The following is a 23741-nucleotide window of genomic DNA, read 5'->3' as shown; positions in this document are numbered from 1 at the left end:
GAATTTGCATTTCTAACAAGTTCCCAGGTAATATGATGAGCACATTTTAAGAAGCATTACTTTATGGGTACTGTTAATCGTTCAACAAGCTGCCATCACACAGCCCATGAGATCCCACACAGACCTTTTAATGAGGTTTGGCTTGACTTATTCTTAGGTTGGATTTATGCTGACCACTCCCCCCCACCCCCAGTGTGTCTTGTGCACAAATTGATTAGATTACATCATGGTTCCACTTCCAGAATTTTTAAGCTTCAATGAGAAGGAAAGGATAAGTAGTTCAAGTTAGAGTTTAAACTCTGGTCAATTCTAGTAACTCCAGTGTTGTTTCAAATAAGATTAGAGTTCTCCCACAGAGATGGTGCAGTATCCAAACAGATCTAAGTTCACGTAGATCTTAGTCTATTATAAACGAAAAGGTACCATTTAGCCTTCCCACAATTACTCAGCAACAGACATGACTTTATACCTTTCGGTAGCTGACTGCGTACCAGAAAATTTGGAGCCAAGGAAGGAAAATTTCAAATGCTTTGTGGTGTCAAAAAGAAACATTTCAGTTTCTCCTGTCAAAGTCATTAAGATTCCACCTACAGAGTGAGATATCGCAGGTGTTGATACCCTCGCCAAAACAGTGGTCCATTAGCTTTTGTAATAAATATGTAACTTGAGTGTGGCAGCTGTTCACTGGTCCTCTGTCCTCACCCCAAAATATGCTCAGACAACAATATTTTCACTTCATTTATTCCTTCAAAACAAGTCACTTCATACAGCATTAGGTATTTAAAATCACAGCCCTCATAAATAAAATAAATTCATCTTAATGACAATGGCAAAATCACATTAGAGTTGTACAAAATGAAGTAAGACATCTCCCACGTAGCAGCAGTGCATTAACTTTGAAAAAAATGCTGGCAAATAGACAAAAGAACACTTTTAAAACAAAAAAAACACTGTCCATCTTAATGAAGAAAAATATGCCAAGAATCAGAACTTCCTTCTGTTTTGCCCTTACCTACTACTTTTTCAAGTCATGTTCTAAGCTCTAAATTTGACAATCTGTGGTTTCCTTCTTGCCCCAGGAATCTCCACCTCGCCTCCAATCCACCAATAAAAGAAATAGAGGACTGTCATTCTCTATCCCTTTTAACAAACTTATACATATTTATTCTGCATTTTAAGCGGAATTCAATACTACTTTAAAGGGAAAAATTACTCTTTGCTAAGGAAATTATATTTCCTGTAAGCAGCCTGAGTCATGAATGACACCAAGGTGAACTGGAAACCTGACACGAATTAGGTGTCCTGGTCCTTTTAAGTAACTTATGGGCTACAACTTACTGCATATCCTATACCAGGTTTAAGATCAGGCTCATGTAATCTTAGTAGAAATTCTAAACCTTTCTTAGGTTAACCTCTTACCTACAACTTAACCTAATCACATCTTCACATCCCTAAGCTCCTAGATGTGGGTATTTTTAAAAGAGAAGTATAAAAAGGCATCATAGCAAAATGCTTCTATTCATGGTTTATACATTAATGGCAAGCTTCTCAGTTATGGCCCTGCTACAGTCTATGCCAAGAAATGGGTGAGGAGAGTTTGAAGGACACAATGCATTGCTTGAAACATTTTTCAAAAAGCGTTATTCATGACTAAGGAATGTATCCATTTGAGGATCTCTTCTGTTTAAGTGGTACTTTATCCCCCTTTCTCTTTAATTTAAAATAGCAATCTCCTTTAAATTCTTGTGGACCAAGACCTAAATCAGCACCCCACAACTCAGTATCAAGGTAACAATTTCTTCAAAATCAAATATTCAAAGCACTGTAAACAAAATGCCAGCTAATTTTTGGAAAACAAAAAAATAAATAAAACCCTCTCCCACAATCAGGCATGTTTTATAGTTTTTCTAAATTGAATTTAATGTGTTGAAATATTGTAACTCTTAGTAAGAAAACATTTTTAATGAACCAGCTTATTCAAATCAAGTGTTTCACTTTAGACTTAAAAATGACATTTTTAAGGCTAAAAAATCAGCTCCCTTAAAGTAAGTTTGCTTAGAAACAACAAATGAAGAGTTTTAAGAATCTAATCTTTTCCAAGTTGGTATAGTCATCTTTGTGCTACAAGGACAAATTTGAATACTGCACTGTACAATGAATGAGAAAGAACAATCACATTATAGAAACAGGTAACTTTTTGAATGCTAGGGCACAGAGCATGCTCCCGTTACTGAAATCAAGTTCCACTGTTATCAAAAACCAGAATGTTGTACCACTGGATACACTATACATTGATGGCAATTGTTAAGAGCTGATTGTTAGCAGCTCAAGAATTATATTTTAATGCCTTTAACAAGACCCCTGGAGAGGGCTAACATGTAAACTTTTACTTCATATTTTTTTAAAGTGCTGCAAATAATAACAAATGTGTATCTCAACACATGAAAGAACATAAATCTTAACATAATGAAAGTTTAAGAAGGCCACCTGATCCATAAAACAATTATTCTGCTAATTTTACATACTCCTTATTCTAACTTTTTCAAAAAAGACATAGAAAACTATGTTTAGCTAGGGCAACTTGCAACATATATGTTTTAATGCCTACACAGGACAGAAAGCATATGCTAGATAAGCAAGTTGGGCGTGGGCACTTAGGGGCATTTATAAAGAGATAACACATTAATGCATTCCTGATTATGACTTTGCTGGGGCTTGAACTTCAAGGAATAATCAACTGGCATGATTATATTAGTTTTTGCCAACAGGGTCAAGCTGACCAGCAGTCAAACTTTCAAGGGTACCCCTCGACTACGCTCATTTTCATGGAAATAATAATATTATTTCATGGGAAATAATTAAGAAATCAACTAGGAATGATTAACAAAAGATGTACCACATTAATGTCCTTATATGGTTATCACATCACAAAATTCCCAGGAATAATAATTTTAACCCCTGAAAACATTCTACCTAGAAGCGCATCTTCACCACCCTACACCGGGTCTCTAAATCCAAAGAAGAGTAAGGGAAAGAAGAATAAGAGAAAAGAGGAGTGGGGGACAGGAAGGCGCAATCTTCATTCATTCAGCCACTAATGTAAACTATCCTCATTTGAATTAAAAAAATATTCTTATATGGCACTCAAAAAAGGAATAAATAGGGAGAAGGGTTTCATTCTGCTCAAGTGCAAATTTAAGAAAAAGTTTCTTTTGATTCTGCTGCAAGTACTAAATCCATAGTTTTCAAAATTCTGAAGACTAGAATTTACATGCATTAATAAACTAATTTCAAGACTTTAGTAAGTGCAGTAAAAAAAAAATCTTTAGATTCTGTGAGGTTTACAAGCTTGAGTTTAGAAAGAGCCCAAGTTTAGGTTCTGAATCCTCAATAACTAAATCAAACTGTCTGCAAATAATGCATCATCTTGGATCTTCCATGATCAGAACATTCAAGTCCTAATGCTGAATTTCAGCAACTAATTAATTTATAACTCATTATTGAGAGCCATTTGAATGAGTTCCGGTGTCCAGTCGGTGAATGGACAACCTAGGTAACAGGTAAAATAGAGTAAGATCCCCGGAATAAATACTTGACACTTGCTATAGAAGTATAAGCTTAAATATGAAAACAAAAACACTTAAAATGAAGGGGTTTAATTTGATAAAATATCAGGTTCTATTTCTATTTGTTAAATTAATCCAATGTAGATAAAATATACTCAATTTTAAAGTGACAGAAAATTAGGTTGGAAAACATACCAATATATGCTTGGTACATTATAAAGTACCCAATAAATATGTGTTACATGAATAAACTTCTCTAAAATTCCAGTAAGCAAATGTCAAGTTTGGCTCCTGAAGTACCTACCACAGGAAGGCAAGCTTTATGAATAATGACGTGTAAAGCTCAAGTTTGATGGGTGTTACCCAGTGATATACTCTTAACTGCTAGTTTTAAATGTAGTTTTTTTCTGGGGGAACTAAAAGATATATAAAAATCTTCTGACCAAAATGACAGCCAGGTACAAAGAGATCTTCAAACATATTTGTTTGTACATATTATGATTGCCAAACGTTAAGTATCGCAAGCTCACGAGTGCTATTTTTAAGGCTCAGTAAAATAGAAAATTAAACACTTTTAAGTTACACTTAAACCATAACTTATAATGCCTAAGCAGCTATTCACAAAATAGGTACTCGAGAAACGTCACCTAATGATTTCAAACATACTTTGTGAATTCTTCCTTAAAAGAACTTGTCCAATAAATTGTTTACATGCTCCTTAATTTTATGTGGCCACCTCCACCAAGTGAAAGTGCTAAAAGTAAATCTCAATTTTAAAACATTTGCCAAGAAGATATGCTGAAAGAGACAGAAGTGCTTTAAAGTATACCATTGGTTTTGTAAGTGAGATACTTCATCAGAAAATGAGACCAAGAGAACAAAGCTTCACAACAGTAAGCCTCTTCACATTTTGTGCAATAATACGTAACAAATTATAATTTAGCATCCCTGATCTTCAGAAGAATTAAGAAAAGAGGTAGAAAACTTTTATCTGGAAGATCTCATAATGAAGCTAATTTTAGAGGGTGTGCCTTGCAGTTTGGCCCACCAAGCAAATGACTACATATTAGGAAGAAGCAGAATTCCAAAAAAGCTGAATAAGGCAAGGATTTAAAAACTGTCGTATTTTGGAAGTGAAACAAATTCAATGTTATTATGCCAACTACTTTAAAACTCTTTGAAAGTCAAAGATTGTAAATAAGCAAAGTGCTAATTTGCAGAAATGTGAAATTATTCAAAAGAGCATTAGTGGCCAGATAAGGCGAGCATGGAAAAAAGTACTGTTTAGTTAAGTAAAAGATCTCACAAAAACCAAATCAAAGCACAGCATTATCACTTTAGACAAAGGCTGTGTTTTAGGAATTGGAGAAAAAGCTGAGGAAAGTTAATTCCTCCAGACAAATCTTTATGTAAAAAACCAAAAATCAAGCACTCAAACTTCAAGAAACTTCAATTAAAAAATAAATACCCTGCTTAAAGTTTCTATCTAACGTAACAAACATCAATAAATGAGTTGTGTTAAAACATGAGGCCAACGGTCTTTTAAAGCTTAGTAAGCTGCTCAGGCACCTTTTCCCTCCTCCATTCTACTTTTATACACTAGAAATCCTAAATTGGGCACTCTCAGTTCCTTAGGTCATTCTCAAGGAACACACTCATTCCCGTAAAAATTGCTTATAATGTACTTGTAACTGGTTAAGTACACATTTATAAAGTCTACCAAATTGTAATATAAAATCGGTTTTGACAATTCTGAGTATCTTCATTTGAGGAATCAATTCATAATTTAGAAGCTATTAACTCAACCAGAGTTTTTAAAAGGACTCAATTATGGAGACATTGTGGTTTATGTCCAGTGGCCTCTAGTGAGGCCTTCCGCATTACTCCAAATATGAAGTTGTTTTCTTCTACAGGTTAATGCTGCTGGGTGCTAGTTTATAGTACTAAAATTCAAATCTTCGGGTTAGTGTCAGTAGGTGGCAAGGACCACCTGTTCTGTCACCCCAGCAGAGAAAGGGTATGCATCACCACTGTAGACACACATCTGTAAACTTGCACACTAATTTTAATCTTAACAAGGAATTTCAGTGTCTTAGTGGTTTTAAGTTAAAAGGACAGTTCAAGCATCGTGTCCTTTTGTTCTTTAGGGTAATGAATAGCTTATTGGAAAACCCAGAGCCTTCTGGATCTGTGAGGTAGTAGGCGGCAATCCTCATCATGCATAGATCACACTTCTCCGAAGTTGGTATGGCCTGTCTCCTTGGCGTGGTCCCTTGCTTCTGCTTGTCCAGTTAATCCCTTCTGACATACCATACATCTCAGGGTGAAGCGGTTTACATCAGTAAATTGTCTTTTTCTTCTAGCTTCATCTGCTAATTCCAGTGCTTGTACAAGAACAATATCATCGTTAGAGGAGAAAATGGTCAAAGGTGGGGTGTCTGGGTCAGGGAAGTTACGCTGAAGTGGATCATAGTGGATGCCATCATATATAAGCAGGACCCTTTTGGTATATCCTGCATCTTCCCCAAAACGATCAATTCTTACTGTCTGTGTATCCACTACACATATTTCACACTGATAAAATTTAGACAAAATTGATATCTCAATAGCTCCTCCCCAAGTATCATCCCGTTTGATCCAGTCACAGTACTCTTGATTTGTTTTTCCCAGGATTGCCTCACTATAGAAGTCTGGATCACTTGCTACAATTTGTGCTATGAGGCGTCTCATCTCAGGGGCACAAGCTGGATTCAAGACTCCTCCTTCTACAACATAGTATACACTGGTAAAGAGGCAAGAGTTGTCGGCTGGGACCACAGTTCTGCCAAGCACAGGCAAAGTTTCCCTGACGTAACTAGGAGCACCATGTTTTGTAAATGCAGGTGAAGTTTTGGGCCTGGTTTGGTCTTCTTCAACGATCAGCATGTCGCCTGTTAAAAATAAAACAAATCCAGAACTGCAGAGAAATTACAGATGAAACTGGCTGTTCACTAGCCAAGTTTGTAAATTACAAACAGAAGGAGTTGAAGTATAAACTGGGTTACTAGGGAGAATACAGTTTTGCAAACAGTCAACCAGTAATACTTCTTGTTCACTCAATCTCCATAAAGATGAAAACAGAACAAAGAAAAACATTTTAGTCTGCATTCCAGTTCAGTGAAGGAGCCCTGCTTACACACCTTTATACTTACTTAAACAGATACATTTCAAGAACAAAATTTCCTTAATGCTTCCTCTCTCTGCATTTTGAAAGCCCAATCTTCCAAAAAGTGTTTACCCTAGACTAGACCACTAGGGGGTTCTCGATCTTCCGAAACTTAACATAGCCAACCTGTTTAGTGTTTACAGGATCCTTGATACAACAGCTGAAAGCTTTTAATGATCAATATTGCTGTTCAAGTTTTAGTACTGGACAGAAATAACTGCCACTGTTTCTGAAAGGGCCTCCAGTGGATGTGTAAAACCACACTCTAAAATGAGAAAACCTATTTATCTAAGTATTTACGAAGGTGATTGAAAAAACCAACCGGGGAATCAAAAAAGAAAAGTGTCCTGAATCCTTCAGACCTGCTATCTTCTTTCAGATTACAGGGGAAAGAGCCATCAGGACAGACAAAATAAATCTTATTTTTTTAGACTTTTGTGGATGCAGAAGGAAAACAAAATGAGACCGTGTTTCAAAGTAAACTAAAAAGTAGACCGGGTGGGGGGGGGACTCCGAGGCTTTGGGCTTCTCATATAGGTTGGGCCCTCCCTCTCTCTTTCAACCATATATAAAGTCAAGGAGTTGCTAACCACTTGCCCCGGCCTCCGTCAGAGTTCTTCGTTCTTTAACCTATCCTCATCCCTGTTCTCAAACCCCCCAGCGAACCCACAGACTAGTTCTCTGTTCTCCCCCACGCCCCTCTCCGTCCTCCCAGGGCTTTCCCTGGCCCCCGGCTCAATTCTCTTACCTGACTGGATGGGCAAATCCCCAAGAATGGTATCCTCGTTGCTAAGATCCAGGCATTCGGGCGGGTATCCGACGAGGATTCGCTGACAGCCGGGGGCGATCCCGGTGATGGCGGCAATTTGGTCCTGGAGTTCCCGCACCTGGGTCCGGCTAGACAACCCCTGCAAAACATGGGTGCCATCCTTGGCCTTGCAGCGGAGCCGCCACATCGTGTCGGTCCAGCTGCCCACAGGCCAGACACCCGTGGGGCCAGCTTTGGTCCCCGCAGCAGGTTGGCAGACGCCGCCGGGGCAACCGGCCGCCGGATGGACTCCAAAATGGCCACCCTTCGCCGGGCCAAACATCGCGAGAAATCCCTGGTGGCCACAGATCTCGCGATACTTTCTTGCAGCGTAAGCCCTTGCACTCTAAGAAGCGCGAACTCTCTTAAAGTGATAACCAACTTACTGCAGCCTCCCTACGGGAGTCAAAGCCTGAAGATTTATCCGTATTCCTAAAGTACAAGTGGCTTTGCTACATGTAGAGCGAGTGAGGTGCCCTGTGCTTTGGCAGCATATATACTCAAGGAAAGAGGGTGGAGGAAGGAGTTCCTGAATCAGGTACATCGGAATGTAACCTTGCACTTAGTGAGGTCGGAAATTATTCAATTGGGGCTTCCAAACTACACCAAGAGAAATAAGAGTCATAGTTCAGAACGCAAACGAATGCCAAGAATGGTCAGTGAGTCAAAAGACCTGTCAAAAACAATCAGACACTCGTGACGAGGCTCATGGCTGCAGCAAACATTGACTCATTGAGGTGAAGGAAGCCGGACGACTGGCCTTGCCACCTTGACGCTGTAACTTGAAAACGTCCATTTGCCACATCAGAAAGCGCAGTATGAGGTCAGCATCTGGGCCTACGGCAATTGCTACACTTGGGTGGTAGCAGTATAAGGAAGAGGAAAGAAGAGGACTAACGTGTATCATCCGGATTCCAGTTCAGGCCCTGGGTTTACAGATAAGACGACTCCATTCCTGCCTTCAGTATTACAAGTACTGTCATGGGGAGAGAGGGTGGGGTGTAAAAGGTACATAACTACTGAATTTCACAGCCACGTGATAATGCTAGATTATGTGACCTTTTCCAACCCTGTATCCCTAGAACCAAGGACTGTGCTTCACAAATAAGTGCTCAATAAATACCTGATGAATGGATAAAGGCAGTTGTACTGGTGCAGACGAGGCAACCATAACACAACACAGAGAGTTGTAAAAAGCTTCAAAAAGGAGATACTAGTTGAGCTCTTTTGAAGGATGAATTTAATCCCCAGGTGAACGAGGAATAAAGACATCGCTGAATTTCTCTTTTCCGAGAAATCCACATTGTTCTTTTCCCATCCTGGATCCGGAGAAGCACGCCTGCGTCGAGTGGGTTTATCCACAGAATCAAGCATCATCAGAAGGGCCTGGGGGCAGCTGTAAAAAGCTCGCTGAAAATATGCAAACTCACTTCTATAAAAGCCTCTCTCGGGGCGCCTGGGTGGCACAGCGGTTAAGCTTCTGCCTTCCGCTCAGGGCGTGATCCCAGCGTTATGGGATCGAGCCCCACATCAGGCTCCTCCGCTATGAGCCTGCTTCTTCCTCTCCCACTCCCCCTGCTTGTGTTCCCTCTCTCGCTGGCTGTCTCTATCTCTGTCAAATAAATAAATAAAATTAAAAAAAAAAAAAGCCTCTCTCTACCTCTAAGTTATATGGAAGCTTTGCCGCTTTTGTGACCCAATTTTTTTTGCTGAAGCAATTTTCCTTTTTGGTCCTTCAAGAAGACCAAAACAGATGGTATAGCGTAGGAGGGAGAATAAAGGCGACGATTAGAAGATCTACTGGAGTACGTGGATGGGTCCAGGGAAGTTCCCGGTTCAGCAGTGAGAATAGTTGATTTTCTTAGGTTACGGTGTCTGGCCAATGGGAAGGATATGCAAACACCCTAAGGTGTAAAGAGCTCAAGTACGGTGGTAGCTTACTTTAGCAAAGCGCCACCTTCTAAAGTTTACGTTTCAATTTATGGATCTAACAAGGTCCCTCTGGGATTCAGGGAGGAAAGCGTTAACTTCCACAGCGTTTTCCCGTCGCCAAAAAGTCGCATCCTCTCTAGATGGCTGTTTCGTCCCTTCTCGCGAGAGTATGAATAGAAGCCAAGCGTTTTATTAGCCCCGCCTCCAGCCTTATGAGTTGCCTAGCAACGATGCAACCAACCTCCAAAGCGCGAGGAAACTTGGAAGCTTAAGGTCTTTCGGCTTCACAGTTTCTTCCACCTTCGGGAGCCTGCGTCAGCGATTCCGATTGGAGCCCCGCCCCAGGGAGCCTGCGGCCGCTGGATTGGCCGATGATTCTCTCCAGGTGAGGACCGACGCCAGGGTGGCGGAGCCTGACTGGGGCACGTGATTTGCCGGCTACTGGGGTGCCGGGCCCGGGCCACAGTGTGTCTCCTCCCGTCCGCAGCCTAACGGGACAAGTGCCGGGGCCACTGCCGGGAGGGAGCTTAGGAGGGATCATAGGGTGAGCGGTGGCTGTATGGCGCCTGGAAGGGCCGGGGCGGGTGGGAGGAGGCGGGCTGCGTGCACCCGGATGAGGTGCGGGACGGTGATGCCTTGCCGTTTTCTGGGAAGTGCCGGCATTGCTGGGAGTGCGGGCGTTCGGGAACCTGGAGCGGCGGCTGGTGTTCGGGTTGGAGGATCTGTGTAGGCAGTGGAAGAACAGTGCAAGGTCCTTGAAGCAGTAAGACCTTCGGTCCTCAGGAGCCCCTTGTCTGGGTATGGTGCGTGAGCAGGCGGCTATCCCACCCTGGTTCGAGTCAGGACTTATTATTCAGCAGGTGACCTTGGCGAAGTCATTTACCATCTCTGCGCCCCAGTGTTCCTTATAGTCTGCAAACCACGGGATAGATGGGTCTAAGAGGGTGCAGAGCAAGGGCTTGAGAATGGGAACACCAGAGGAGAGATGGTGACGCGCTAGGGTCGTCACAGGGTCCAGTTACAGTTTTTCCTTAGGGAACATGTTCGAGATGTCCCACTGAATCCTGCCATTGGACTGCAATGACTTTATGATAATGAACTTGATCTATTTGCAACCCATCTTACCCCCGACTTCTGCCATTACTCTCCTCAGCTTTTTAAACTAGAATTTGAGGTCAGGAAGGAACTTGGAGAAGCCACCTCATTTGAATAAACGCAGCTTTTCAACTTGTAAATTAGGAGAAAGTAACAATGGTAGCAAAATATGCCTTATCGAAGGATTATTAGGAGGACTGAAGGAGCTAATTTATGTGAATGTACCTCCTAAGTCAGCATTAAAAAGGCAAGATTCTAGTGCAGCTGAGTCTATAGATGAGGAAACAGGGCTAGGAAGGACTTGTCAAAGGGCCTGTAGCTCTTAATCCGGAGCAGGAGGGCTGGACTTGACTTTTGGCCCAGGATTCTCTCACTTCTACTGCACTTGTCCTCTTCACTGAGTGTTTTGAGGGATGTCTCCTTCCTTACATTCTTTTTGTCCCTTTCAGACATCTGAAGAGCTGCCATGTCTGGGAATACTGCATCTTCGACAGAACAGAACAACAACAGCTGTGAAACCAAAGCCTGCAATCTTCGAATGTCAGAGAAGAAATGTTGTGAGTCTGGGGAAAGAGGAGGGGCTGCTCCCTCCCAGGATTTTATCTTGGGAATATAGTTGTAATCCTAGACTTTGATGCTTGGTGGGAGTGAGAGAGAATTCTTTGACATGGGATTTTAAAACCAAGTCTACGAGGGGAATTTGTGTGAAACAAGTAAGTCCAATGAAATGTCTGTCATTGGGGCTACACTGCTGGTATATCCCCACGTTTTCTTACTTCTTTCTTTGACTGTCTCATGGGGGGGTCTGCATACTCGATTGATGTTGAAAGTTACCCACACAGTGATTAAGGCAGAGTGGCAGGTGCAGGGATTACTTAGGGCTGATACTGTTAACAGTTTCCCTTTATTTTGGGGGCTACGTTTTGTGAAGTTGCTGCTCACTGCAGAAACTGCAGGTAAGAGCCCGTAGAGGTTCATTTCAACAGGCCGCAGGGGGAGTCAGGTCTGACATCTGACCTCTCACTCTGACTTTGGCACCCTGCTTTCCCACAGAGTTAGCCTTTGCACTTTGCAGACCATTTTTCCTGCAGGTTCATTCCTCTGGGGACAGATTTCACTAGAGCGTTTCCATGCCAGTTCTTTAGACAGAGATAGCAGGTGGGTTTGCAGAGAAATGAAGCATCATTTCTTCCTTCCTTGCGTCTGCATTCCTAACCCTCTTTGTAGCCTGTATGGGCAAAAGGTCCTGGGCAACTGGCCCCTACAATATTTGGGGAACCTCAAGGAATGCTAACCCTTTCCCTTGCTTCCAGATGCACCTTTTCTTTGGAACCCTGTCAGTCAGTTCTCACTTCAGTGATCATGTATATAGCAGGTAGAAGCAGCCAGCCAGCATGAGACCTGGGATCATGTCCTGTTCAAAGCTTTCCCCAGAGTCTCGACCTTGATGTCGTGTCCTTGTCAGTCTCATGATTCATGATGATACTCTTTTCATCTAGCACTGATGAAGGTTGCTGGCCTTTGTGGTGCAACAGAAGCAGCTTTTTGGATGTGATACTGGGGTTGGCACACCTGTATGATTAGGGTCTCCTTTCTTTGCCAGGACAGGAAGCCAGGTACTGAGGGCAAGTACCCTGTGGGAGGTAACTAGTATAGCATGATGTTTGAGTGCAGCACTTAGAGTCAGACTGCCCGGGTTTGAATCCTGGTTTTACCCCTTCCTAGCTGTGTGCCCTTGAACAAGTTGCTTATCCTCTCTGTGCGTTAGTTTGCTTATTTATAAAATAGAGATATTCATAATATCTCCCCCTAGAGCAATGTGAGAATTAAATGAGTAAATATAGGAAAGCACTTAGAAGAAGGTTTATAGAGCTAAGTGTATTATTTTTCACTTTTCATTGCATATAAATTGAATTGTGCTGTAAATGCTGTGCTGGGAGCTCACTATGTATAAGAGCCCTGTGAAGAATTAGATTTTCAGTAAAGAATGTTTTCTCCTCTTGCTTGACAATATCGTAACCCAGATTTGGGAGCACTAAAGAGAGGTACATTCATGTTATTGGGACACTTGATCCAAAAGGGTAGAGAGAGCAGGTGGTGACACGGTCTGCCCGGTGCCCAGTGTCAGCTGTATTCGCCACAGAAACCTGCTCTGTGCCATTTAAACTCTCCTGCCTTGAGGGCTCTTGATAGTCAAGGAGGCAGTAATCCCAGGTCTCCTTTCTATCCTCTAGACTCTTAATTCTTGCTCTGTGCTCTGATTTCTCCTTTCCAAGCTCCACCCTCTTCTCTCCCAATAGGAGCATCGGACTCCACCATCATTCATTTACCCCCTTCTCTTCTTCCCTCATGGGTTGGACTGGGAAACTGCTGCAGCCCTAATAGTCAAAGGAGAAATACAGTCATGAAAATACCTGTTATATTATTTCTTTCTCTCCATTGCTTGCCTGTGTGTTGGAGCAGGCTCCCCTGGCTGCTCAGTGCTCACACCCAGCAGTTGCTTTATTAATAGCTCAGCCATTATCCCCTTGCTGCCAATTACACCTGTGTTGGCTGACTTCACTCTGAAAAGTGCCTGAGCTGGGGGACTGGAGAAGGACTTCAGGGAGCCAAAACTTCCAAAGGAGCGTTGCTGGAACTTCAGCTGCTCCAGGGATGGGGTGATGGGTGATTGCTGGCCGAGATGCCTGTAAGGTGCCCAGATGACTGGTTTCAGGGCATCTTAAAGGCACCTCAGGAATTAGGCAGGTGGGGACAGGGGTGAGTGTGTACATGCTTTTCTTTTTTCTTTTATTCTTCGAGATTTTGAGTAGGTCTGAAGCCAACAAGTTCCCATGTGTACCTTTCCCCAATTACAAAAGCAATATGTGTTCGTGAAAAATTCAAACAAAACAGAAAGTGAGAAGTTAAAAATCTCTCACAATTTTTCCTGTCCCTGTTAAGTTTGATTCTTCCCGACATCTTCTGGTGTATTCTGTTAATGAAAATAGGTTCACACTTTACATATTCTATTCTGCTATTTTTCTTTTTTTTTTTAAACTTACTATATTGTGGAGGGTTTTGTGTGTGTGTGTGTGTGTGTGTGTGTGTCTGCAAATCCAGATTTACCTCTTTCTGCATAGTATTGCATTCTGTGGCTATGCCAGCCTCCCCCTGATGGACATTCGCCCTGTGTTTGGTTTTCCACCATCACAAGCAATGCTGCAGGGACACCCCTGCCCATACACCTTAGCAGGTTTGTGCTACCAGCTTTTCCTACAGAAGTAATAGGAGGAAAGACACATTTGAAATGTTGATCAGCATTACTGATTTATTCTCCTAAAGAAGTTCTGTATTGTTAGCTATTTTTAATATTTCAAAGTGCGTGTATGGAAATTGGGCATTGTCAACTGTAGCTGCATTGGTTCACTAACACATTCACTTTCTCAGTGTTTAGCCGCAGACCTTGGCTATTTCATGCCTATCAGTTAAATAGAAGGTGATAATTAGCAGTTTTATGATTTCTCATGAATGAAAAAAATACAAATGAAACCTATTTTAATAGGCTGCAAATTTCAAAAATATTGGGCCTATTTAGAACAAAGAGTGGAAGAAGGCCTTGTTCACGAAAAGGTGGGGAACCCCTGACATGCCAGACCACCCTTCAGGATTAGATTAGAGAACTTAGTCGTGCATACCACGTGGCTCCCTTGGCCAGGTGCTGATAGGAGCTGGTGGCTGGGACTGGTGGGGCAGTCATGAAACCAGGAGTCCTGTCAGAGCCCTGACCTTGACTTTCTACTGTGGATTTGTGGGCCAACCTCTTTACTTCCCTGGGTTTGAGTGTTTCCGTTTGTCAGTTATCAAGCCCTCATCCTCTAAGTATGTTCATGAGGGAGAGTAAGTTAAAGATTGAGAAAGTGAGTTAAACCTTGTTTAAGGAAGGTAGGAGAGAATTTGAGGATTGAAACAGCTTTCCATCATATGCTAAGGAGTATGTTACATTGTCTCTGAAATTAATCAGCTTGAACTATCTACTATTCAAATTAAGGTGGTAGTGGTTTTGTTTTGTAACAGGCAGGACAGAATGTTCCTAATTTTGTCAACGTGGCAGTATGAGATAGGAGGTGTGTTTTAGTTTTGTACTGTGGAAAATGAGAAGCCCAGAGGTGGGAGGTGTGGTGACTTGGGGAGTCCTTAGAGACCCCTGTTTTCTTCTGCTCTTAGGATTCTCTGTCCAGTTGGGTAAACATGCAGCAGCTGGTCTCCTGTTTAGCTTCAGAGCAGTTCCCAAGCATCAGTTCATTTTTAGCTTCAGGGAGGGTAAGAGGACCTTTGGGGGAAGTGCCTAATGGGCTGGAAGTTGTGGACAGAGCAGGCCCAGAGGTGCCGGTAATGAGGCAAATCATGGGGGATTGAGCAGAGTGTGGAGAAAGTGAAGACTCAGGAGGATTTTACTACTGAAAGGCGAGAAAGCTGTACCCAGGCTGACCTGTCAGGGGTCAGAGATCAGGGATTCACATCAGCTGAGGCTGCAGGGTGGCATTTGCCTGCCCTTGTGCTTCCTATTTAGACACAGATGAAAATCACTCAGGTTGCTCATTGCCTACTTTGGAGGAGTCTCTGCCCAGGCCCAGGGATTGTCCATGTGCACAGCGGGTGAAGGACTGAAGTCCAAGTCCTCTGACCCCGAGTCTGGGCAGCCACTCCTCCCTCACCACTTGGGGCCACTCTTTGGTTTCTGGGTAGTTCTTGCCCAACACCCCTAGGAAACTCTCTTCCTTCTGAGGTCTGTCCTCTACCCAGGCCCTTCTGCCCACTTCTCCAGTGAGATCTGTGCGACTACCTCAGTTATACTGAATTGTTTCTTAGCCTTACAGGACCACCTTGTCCCAGAGCAGAGAAGCAGCAGCCCCCGGCAGGGCTCCTTCCAGAGAGCAGTGCGGGGAAGTGGAAAGCAAAGGAGATTCTTTCCTTCTCTCATCCCTGGGCAGGGCTTCCCCTCCCAGGAGCCCGCAGAGCCTGAGTCCTCCTACCTGGCCTCAGTTTGGGTCCGGGCCCCAGGGAAATGGCCGGCAGCCATGGAGGCCCCTCTCCCACTGCTCCTCTGTGGCAAGATGGGCAGGGAGGAGCCCGCCCCTGTGAGCAAAGTGCGGAGGCAGCACAAAGCGGTGAATTCTAGTGCCGGCTCGTCCATGATTCACCCTGCATCCTTAGGCGAGTCACCTGGCCTTGGACCATCTAGTTTGCTCCACCTGTCCACTGACCCCTAACTTCATACATAAGCATTCCTGAAATAAGTTTCCTAAGGAAGGATGGACCAGTGACTGTTCTGCTTCTAAACTTTTTGCTTTCACATGGCCGTTGAGGCCGGCTGGCCACGATGCCCTTGTAGGCTGGCTTTAGCATGAAGCTTCCTGAGGGGTCTTGTCAGAACTTGTGTCAAGTAGGCTTTGCCATAGTCTAAATCTCACTATGCTTTAGAAATTTGGGCTTAAGCTTATGTCCTGAGCACAAAAGCCAAAACTGTTTGAGACCAGGCTCTTTTTACAGTGGGCAAGCTAGTTCTTGCCCATGGCTCTGAGGGATGGGTGGGATCCTCAGGATAGAAACTGTGTTGGACCTTTTGTAGGACTCTGACTCTCCAGGCACAAGGTGTGCCTCCACAGCTGTATCATTCTTGTGTTAGTAGACATTNAACTGTGTTGGACCTTTTGTAGGACTCTGACTCTCCAGGCACAAGGTGTGCCTCCACAGCTGTATCATTCTTATGTTAGTAGACATTCTTTTTTTTTTTTTTTAAAGATTTTATTTATTTATTCGACAGAGTTAGAGACAGCCAGCGAGAGAGGGAACACAAGCAGGGGGAGTGGGAGAGGAAGAAGCAGGCTCATAGCAGAGGAGCCTGATGTGGGGCTCGATCCCATAACGCCGGGATCACGCCCTGAGCTGAAGGCAGACGCTCAACCGCTGTGCCACCCAGGCGCCCCTGTAGACGTTCTTATGTTAAGGAAGGTGCCATGTTCTTATCTTTCTAATCCTTGACACTTTTGCCTCTCTTTCCACCTTAGGTACCTCTGTGGAGACTTTGCATGTGTGAGGAAGACATGTCTTGGCTTGCGTACTTCTTGGAAATTTATGTGACCTTTGAGTTCTCTTTTAGGAGGTTGGACTGAGAGCTCCTCTCGTTGCCATGCCAGTCTTCCCCTGGCTTTGCTGAGGTGTATAAAGGTTAAATGAGGTTATGGCTGTGAAGTACCTAGCCCAGGGCATGAACCTTCCACAGCTCCTAGCCGTTCAGATCTGTTCTCTTTCCCCTCCAGCGTGGGCATCTTATATGACCAACTCCCCAACTCTCATCGTTATGATTGGCTTGCCAGCCCGGGGCAAAACCTACGTGTCCAAGAAACTCACACGCTACCTCAACTGGATTGGGGTGCCCACAAAAGGTAGGTACGGACATTCATTCCTTGGGATGGGAAATTATTGGTTCTTGGGCCTCCCAGGCCTCTGGAAGACCTATTCTCCTTGGTGTCAAGATTACAGGGTGCTTCTGTCAGAAATAGTGGTTGATTCCTGATTTACTGGATTTATTATTCCCTGTTTACAGACTTGTTTCCTCTTGGCCTGGGTGGATTGGCCTAGATTTAAGGGCATGCCTTTGATGGTATAGGGCTTTACCTCCATATAGGTCATCTCGTCTAATCCTAGCAGTACTCCTGTGAAATCCCAAAGTGGCTGAGGAAATTGAAACTCAGACAGTTTAAGACTTGTTCAAGAACTAGTATGTCTGAACTTGAATCTAACTTGACTCTTAATCTGGTATTGTTCCCAACATACCATGGTGCTTTTTTTCATTTCCTTGGCTACTCTACCATTAGACCAAGAAGTCCCCTTTGGTGGGGCCATTGTATTGTTTCATTGCTGAAGGCTGTTGGTGTCATCTGCAGTGTTTAATCTTGGGGTATATCGGCGTGAAGCAGTCAAGTCCTATAAGTCCTACGACTTCTTCCGGCACGACAATGAGGAGGCCATGAAGATCCGCAAGTGAGTCTTCTTAGGCCTGACCTCCCAGCCAGCTCTTTCTCTGCCATCACAAGACTAGATGTGGCAGGGCTCGGTTTTCCTTTTAGTAATCCTTTGGGGATTTTAACTGGAGATTATTTGGTGGACAGGTCACATTGGGCTTGGGTAGTTAAAACAGGCTGAGATAGATGCATGTGTGTTTTTCCGGTAAATCTGTAGAGGGGATACTTTATATGCATGGGGCAGGGGAAAGGGAAAGGTATAGGATAGTCTAAAAACCTCAATGAGGAAGTTGAAAAGTCTAATTAGGGGAATATTTTGACCACTGGGAAAACTAAGCGGGAAGGGATGTGACTCTTCTAGCAACCTAGTTGTTCATGTCTCTGGCTGTGCCTGAACTTGGTCTGTCACTACTCTTGCTCATGTCCTCTGTTCTCATGGCAGACAGTGTGCTCTGGTGGCGCTGGAAGATGTGAAGGCGTATCTTACTGAGGAGAGCGGGCAGATCGCGGTAAGCCTTTCCTGCCTCTTCCCCATCTTGATCTCCACCCAAGAGACTGTGAAGCCTCACACTGGGTCTGCTTTGGTGGGATTCCAGTTCTCTTTGCCCACTAATCTACTTTGTGATCTCTCTCCCCAGGTGTTTGATGCCACCAATACCACTAGGGAGAGGAGGGACATGATTTTGAACTTTGCCAAGGAGAATTCCTTCAAGGTAGGATTCGGCTCCATGCTGAAGGAAAGGGATGAGTGGAGGTGAGGAATCAGGAGGGACGTGAGGATCTCTTTGACTCCAGTGGGTGAGGGCAAGGTTGGCTATCCACTTTTCTTTTCTTGGGGAATACCCCCAATCCTTGAGTGTTTTTTTTTCCAGGTCCTTTCTCAGCCCCATAGCCTGTATGTCTGAGGCCCTGGGGATGTGGTAAGAGCTATTTTTAAACGAAGAGGACTTGAAGGCCACTTTCATGACAGAAAGTCCTGGGGGATGTGGTGGCCATGGTGGGGCAGGTGTGAGCACGGGCTGTTAATGAACAGCCTGGGCACTTTTGACTCATTTATCACTGCCTTCCCTCCCTGGCCAGGTATTCTTTGTGGAATCTGTCTGTGATGATCCTGATGTCATTGCTGCCAACATCCTGGTGGGTGACAGCCTTGCATGCTACCACCTCCCTGTCCTTTCGGCCTTGTGTTATATGTGTGTTAGTGGGTGAGGGGGGATTGTCATCTGGGCAATGAAAGAAAGAAATAGACACGTTTAACAGTGCAGGGTGATCTTTTTGATCTGCCAGAGCACCATTTTATACTTCCGCATTCTTCCCTTGGGAGAAGAAACAGAGGCTCTGAGGAATGAAATAAGAATGAGCTGTTGAACGGAAGCCAAGACTTAGACCGTAGGAGTTTTGGCCCTGTGTTCTGGGTATCAGCTGGATGCTGAGACCTAGGGATGTCCTCAGAGTAGATCAGCCTCTTTGCTGTCTGTCAGGGCCACCACGGAGGAAGGTCGTCTGCCAACTATCTAACATTCAGGTCTGCGATCTGTGCACTGAGCGCCTCATGCCCTGTATGATCGCGGTATAAACCAATGCCTGTCTGATGGGTTGTACTGTGCTGTGTAGACAGCCTGGGCACTGGTATCATGGCGGTGCTCTCCTAGCAGTGTGGGAGCTTGGAAGCATCTAAGAAGAGGCATCTGGTCCAAGTCAGGCATGCATCAGATCCAGCACCCTATTCTGAGTGGTCGTACGGAGAAATTGAAGCCCATTCTGTCTTCCCAGCAGGGCACATAAAGGGATTGGGGCCCAGGAGAAGTTTGAGCTGTGTGACTGCCTCAGTCCTTCAGCCAAGGGCAGGCACATGACTCCCCAGTTGTCTTTCCTTTCTTGGTTGCCAGGGTCACAGGACAGGGAGGGGGTGCTCAGTGAACGGGGATTGCCAACGCTCCAGTGAAAGGGCCCTTCTATGGACTTCCTTCTCTTTATTTAGCATTGGCTGTTTGCAGGAGGCTGTTAAGGGCACACCTCTGACCAGGCCCTACTCTCCCTATTATTTCAGGAGGTAAAGGTGTCGAGCCCTGACTACCCTGAAAGAAACAGGGAGAATGTGATGGAGGACTTCCTAAAGAGAATTGAGTGCTACAAAGTCACCTATCGACCCCTTGACCCAGACAACTATGACAAGTAAGGTTTAAGGCCATGGTTTGAAGGGCTTGGGGCAGGGGTCTCATTTCAGAAAAGAGCCTTTCTCCCTCTGTCCTCTAACTTTCTTCTGACCATCCAGACCTATAATGTTTACATCATTCCAGAGAAACAAGGTATGGATTTGTGGCTTCTTATGTAGGTTGCATCTTACACTTGAACAGTGAAGTTTTTTTATCATCATTTCTTCCTCTCTGTTGTCTAAAGCAAGATTTCTTAGTCTCCACGTTGCTGACATGTTGTGCTGACTAATTCTTTATTACAGTGGTAGGGAGCTGTCCCTGGTGTCCACTCACTAGATACCAGTAATGCTCCTAACCTGGGACAAGCCAGAATGTTTTCAGACATTGCCAGGTGTCTCTGAGGAGCAAAATCAAGTAGTTCTGATCTAGGGTGTTGTAGGGCACCCCTCAGAGATGTGTCATCAGCTTTTGATCAGTTTTTGTTGTGTGTATGTATCTATCCTTTAACACACATATATTAGCGTGTAAGTATACATATGTTACACAGGTAAGAGTAACATAATATCGAAATGTATTTACGTTTACGTAAAATATGTACATGTACAAATACATGTAATGTATATATGATATTTATATATAAATACATATAATACGAATAGATGTAAGTAAAAACGTGTAACAAACATATAAATATATATTATATGTAAAATGTGTGTGCGTGTGTGTGTGTGTGTATGGCATGTAAAGTCCTTAAGACCATGCCTGGCTCATCAGAAATGTCTGATTGCTGCTAGCCTTTATTACTGTGGTAGTGTCTGTTGGCAGTGTGCTCTGCAATATGGGTTAACTTGATGTTAATGAGGTATGAGAGCCATAGTAAAATGTCAAGTCCATGTTGAAGAAAGATGCATATACACAGAAACCTGGAGAATGTAGCCACAGAGTTAACAGCTGTGTTTGAGTAAGATATGGCCCCGCGGCCAAGCAGATGGCAAGATAAGTGTTCGAAGCTCACTGTTCTGTGTGTTAGTGGTCTGCTTAACGTTTTGAGTCTTTAAGTTCCTTCGAGTAGATTGCCCAGAATGTTAGTATTTGGAGGTGTTCCTTAATATAGAGGTTGAAAACCACTGTTCTGGAAATGGTGTAATAGTGTATTCTTCTACATAGAAGTTCTGTATAGAAAAACATTCTAGAACAGTGTGTGTGTACATCAGTATTTCTGATGGTAGGGTTTGCGTGACTTTTATTTGCATCATTCTACCTTTTTTTGAAAAATTTTTTGGAATAAGCATTTATCATTTTTTAAAAAATTTTGATCAGTTAGCATTTATGATTTTTACAATGAGAAAAATTCTCTGATGAGGCAATGGCTGTGGAAGTACCTCTGAGAGAGGCTTGGTTAGGTCGATCCAGGGGACGTGTAGGGATCTTTAAGATCCGGCTGCCTGCTGCCCTCCTTGCCGGCAATGCCATCCCCTGGCCAGGTCTTGACCGCCTCACATGGGGTTGTGCTTCTCACCAAACTTCGGGGTTAGCAAAATTGTCAGGTCACCTCGTCTGATCCTTGAGGGAAAGCCTGGATTCTTTGTATCCTAGTTATCTACATTCCACAGCACAGTGTCGGCACTGAAGAAATGGTAGACTGGCCAGAAGTTCGGGCCATCTTACTTCGTCTTGGGTCTGAGGTGCAATCCGTCTCTTACAGTGGGTTCCTTAAATGTGGGTTGGCTCTGACAGGAGAGGAGGAAGAGCTGCCTCAAGCCCACAAGTAATTATGCGAATCCTTCTCTTCCCGCTGTTACCCTCAGATTTTCATTCCCAGGGATTCTCTTTTCTCCTGCTCTGTCCCAGGGACCTTTCTTTCATCAAGGTGATAAATGTGGGCCAGCGATTCTTAGTGAACAGAGTCCAGGACTACATCCAGAGCAAGATAGTCTACTACCTCATGAACATCCACGTGCAGCCTCGCACCATTTACCTTTGCCGACATGGAGAGAGCGAATTCAACCTCTCGGGGAAGATCGGGGGTGACTCTGGCCTCTCAGTGCGGGGAAAACAGGTGAGGAGGTGCTCAGCAGCAGGCTGGGGTTCCCAGGTTTAGAGTGGGAGGAGGGGCACGGTGGAGGTCATCTCTCTTATCCCCTTACTTCTTCCTAAATCCCACTGGGGCCGAGGCTGTGGTTTCAGATAATCAAGCAAACGCTGAAGACCTCTTCTTGTCCACGGGTTCTGGCTGTGTTGTGATGTGGTAACTTGGAACCACTTCTGCTGTTAATTCAACTGTCAGATGTTTATTGGGTGCCACTTGTGTGCTCAGCACAGGACAGGATGCTCCAGGGGAAGTTCATTTCCTCTTGGGTTTGTCATAACTGTGTAGCACTTTTTGGATTTTGACCGTGGTCCTACACGTTGTCCTTTATAGGCCAGGTTAGCAGTTGTGTGCATGTGTGTCTGTCTGTGCATGTGCACGCAGATTTCTCTGCTTTTAAAATTTTTATCTCGAACCCCAGTTTGCCCAGGCTCTAAGGAAGTTTCTGGAGGAACAGGAGATAGCAGACCTCAAAGTGTGGACGAGCCAGCTAAAGAGGACTATCCAGACCGCTGAATCTCTGGGTGTGACCTATGAGCAATGGAAGATTCTGAATGAGATCGATGCTGTGAGTAGGAATTCTGATGGCTACAAAGCCAGTAAGAGTCTTGTATTNAGAGTCTTATATCCAGGCAGGAACTCTCAGAAGTCACAATATGGACAGTTTTATCTAGAAAACTAGAACCACCAGGTAGTAGTACTAGGGGAGGAGGTGGGAACAGTTGTACCCCAGTCAGGGCTTCCTGCCTGTTGGAGCACCTGTGCCAGTGCGGGCCCAGACCAATCTGTGGCCTAGCCCCTCTGGCATCTGGGGACGGTGCGGCTCCATTTTGTTCCCTTGTATATTTTTCTCCTGGGAAAAAGAAATGGCTAACAACTCACTTCTTTAATTTCTGCTTAGACCATTTGGTCAGCTCTTCTGGAAAAGTCTTTTCCAAATTTTTTCTTGGCTTTCTCTGTCCTTGAGTGCAAAAGCAAGCACTTCTTTTTCTTTTCTTCCTCTGTACCTTTTTATGCCTTCTGGANCCAGGCAGGAACTCTCAGAAGTCACAATATGGACAGTTTTATCTAGAAAACTAGAACCACCAGGTAGTAGTACTAGGGGAGGAGGTGGGAACAGTTGTACCCCAGTCAGGGCTTCCTGCCTGTTGGAGCACCTGTGCCAGTGCGGGCCCAGACCAATCTGTGGCCTAGCCCCTCTGGCATCTGGGGACGGTGCGGCTCCATTTTGTTCCCTTGTATATTTTTCTCCTGGGAAAAAGAAATGGCTAACAACTCACTTCTTTAATTTCTGCTTAGACCATTTGGTCAGCTCTTCTGGAAAAGTCTTTTCCAAATTTTTTCTTGGCTTTCTCTATCCTTGAGCGCAAAAGCAAGCACTTTTTTTTCTTTTCTTCCTCTGTACCTTTTTATGCCTTCTGGAGAATTCTCTAGTCCCTTCAGTTTCTCCTCCTTCCTCTTCCCTTTATCCTGTGACTTTTCTTGGACCTTTAACTTCTCTGAAGTAGTCAGAGCAAGTGGCAGCTTAAGCTCAAGAAGCCACGGCCTCTGTGCAGTGACCCTCCCCCCACCAGTCCCCGCCACCCGGGCCCATCAGTGGCCAGACAGGCAAGGACCCGGCTCAATGCCTGGTGCATAGTAGAGAAGCCTGGGTCCCTCACTGTCGCCTCCCTCGTTTGGGTGGGCCGCATGGGTCGGCCTCCCTCCCGCAGCCAGTGTGCTCCCTGCAGGGCGTGTGTGAGGAGATGACCTACGCACAGATTGAGAAGCAGTACCCGGATGAGTTCGCGCTTCGAGATCAAGAGAAATACCTGTATCGGTACCCTGGTGGGGAGGTGAGATTTCCTTTCACGTGGGGCGACTGCTCAGCCCTCCGTTGGGGG

The 23741-nt window shown here is 44.3% G+C and overlaps 2 protein-coding genes across 2 annotated transcripts; one reads left to right on the top strand and one right to left on the bottom strand.

Moving 5' to 3' along the window:
- Positions 1 to 723: 723 nt before the first annotated feature.
- Positions 724 to 8205, bottom strand: YOD1 (YOD1 deubiquitinase). Its single transcript, XM_002928681.4, has 2 exons — positions 7520 to 8205; positions 724 to 6496 (listed from the first exon to the last, which is right to left on the bottom strand). The coding sequence occupies exons 1-2, from the start codon at positions 7860 to 7862 to the stop codon at positions 5793 to 5795; spliced, it is 1047 nt and encodes a 348-aa protein (XP_002928727.1). The 5' UTR covers positions 7863 to 8205; the 3' UTR covers positions 724 to 5792.
- Positions 8206 to 9385: 1180 nt separating this feature from the next.
- Positions 9386 to 22413, top strand: LOC117803443 (6-phosphofructo-2-kinase/fructose-2,6-bisphosphatase 2-like). The gene is made up of 9 exons (XM_034666956.1): positions 9386 to 9896; positions 11056 to 11163; positions 16909 to 17034; positions 17536 to 17632; positions 18056 to 18122; positions 18252 to 18326; positions 18694 to 18750; positions 21621 to 21828; positions 22280 to 22413. Exons 2-8 carry the CDS (start codon positions 11073 to 11075, stop codon positions 21798 to 21800), a joined length of 693 nt encoding a protein of 230 aa, XP_034522847.1. The 5' UTR covers positions 9386 to 9896; positions 11056 to 11072; the 3' UTR covers positions 21801 to 21828; positions 22280 to 22413.
- The last annotated feature ends 1328 nt before the right edge of the window (positions 22414 to 23741 follow it).

Source organism: Ailuropoda melanoleuca, chromosome 8, assembly GCF_002007445.2.
Source record: "Ailuropoda melanoleuca isolate Jingjing chromosome 8, ASM200744v2, whole genome shotgun sequence".
Classification (NCBI taxonomy): Eukaryota; Metazoa; Chordata; class Mammalia; order Carnivora; family Ursidae; genus Ailuropoda; species Ailuropoda melanoleuca.
The sequence above is the reverse complement of the archived record's forward strand: the minus strand, read 5'-3'. Positions and strand labels throughout refer to the sequence as shown.